The sequence below is a fragment of the Lethenteron reissneri genome, chromosome 63 (assembly GCF_015708825.2).
Source record: "Lethenteron reissneri isolate LAM-NWPU_2019-01 chromosome 63, ASM1570882v1, whole genome shotgun sequence".
In the NCBI taxonomy this organism is placed as follows: domain Eukaryota; kingdom Metazoa; phylum Chordata; class Hyperoartia; order Petromyzontiformes; family Petromyzontidae; genus Lethenteron; species Lethenteron reissneri.
The window spans coordinates 5,184,948-5,186,419 of NC_083841.1; the positions used below are offsets into that span (position 1 = coordinate 5,184,948).

Here is a 1,472-nt window from a genome sequence, read left to right on the forward strand (position 1 = left end):
TTGTTTCAGCGCCCGCTAAAATTAACGTTGACCCTCACCTCTCTCTCTCTCGCGCCGCAAGCTACTACATGTGTAGTAGCTACATATGTAATAGCTACATGGGTAGTAGCTGCTACATAAGTAGTAGCTGCTATCTACTTGGTTCTTTCGGTAAAGTCACGTAGAAGGGAAATAATAATAAAATAATAAAAATAAAACATAATAAAATAATTCTCACGACGTTTCGGCCACAACGCAAGCAGCCGTCCTCAGGTGAAGAACATGTCTGTCGGGGAGACGAGCTTGGAGCATATATATAAGCTGGGTTGGAAGGGGGGGAAAGGGCGCTTCGACAAAAGAATTTGAATATCAAGAGGAATTTAGCATATTTATGGGAAATGCTGGAATATGATTAGTACTATTCCCTTACGAGTTGAAGCGGTCAGTTCACGACACCACAGAGACAAAGACCCCCACCTCCCCTCAAGATGTGTGCTGTCTGTACCATGTGTTCTTTTACAAACTCGCCTTAGGAGAAAGTGCTAATGAGTGGTAATGTTCTATGAGACATCTCCTTTACCAGTGGTAAAATATAGTAGTAGGTTTTTACCCTTTCAATTGGTACAAAAACTGACACCTTTATACTAGGAATCATGTTTGCAATAACCACAACACAAGCAGTCAAAATGCAAACAAAAAGAAACAACTCTGATGATGATAATGATATGCACTGTCCTTGAAGTTGATTGGTCCACACCTGAGACAGCTTTTCTTAGAGCCTAGTCTCCATTGGTGTTGGACCAGTGGTAATGTTGGTGAGAAGACGTTTTTAGAGAAAATTCAAATCGAAGTGAAGAAGGAAAGAATTGAAAAGTTTGTATAATTAATGATTTTTTAAAACTTTAATTATGTTTTCTGTGCTTAAAACTCTTTAAAAAAAAACTGTGGGGTCGAGAACGGACGCGTGCAATTCGCAGAGAACTCGAAGTTTAGTTTGTTTTGTTGAATTACACAAAGTGCGCCATCTAACGGGGAAATGGGGGCATTACAGGAGGAAGGTAAAATGTAATTTAGTACTGCATAATGCACGGGCATATGTAGTACTAATCACATTACTGCATTTCCCATAAATATGCTAAATTCCTCTTGATATGCAAATTCTTTTGTCGAAGCGCCCTTTCCCCCCCTTCCAACCCAGCTCATATATATATGCTCCAAGCTCGTGTGCTGTTTCATTCAGACGCTGTCTCTCCGACAGACCTGGTTTTCACCTGAGGACGGCTGCTTGCGTTGTGGCCGAAACGTCGTGAGAATTATTTTATTATGTTTTATTTTCAATAGTTTATTACTTCCCTTCTACGTGACTTTACCGAAAGAACCAATAAGATGAATCTCTGCACTCACGAAAGCTTTAAATCGAAATTTATTATTTTCATTTTTATTATTTTATTATTTCCCTTCTACGTGACTTTACCGAAAGAACCAAGAAGATG

At 39.3% G+C, this 1,472-nt stretch overlaps 1 protein-coding gene across 1 annotated transcript in view; it reads right to left on the reverse strand.

Moving 5' to 3' along the window:
* Nucleotides 1–986: 986 nt before the first annotated feature.
* The window catches only part of LOC133358820 (BAI1-associated protein 3-like), a 36,953-nt gene continuing 36,467 nt past the window's right edge, over nucleotides 987–1,472 (reverse strand). The window contains exon 13 of the mRNA XM_061577268.1: nucleotides 987–1,004. Coding sequence (XP_061433252.1) covers nucleotides 987–1,004 — 18 coding nt within the window. The remainder of the gene's footprint in view (nucleotides 1,005–1,472) is intronic.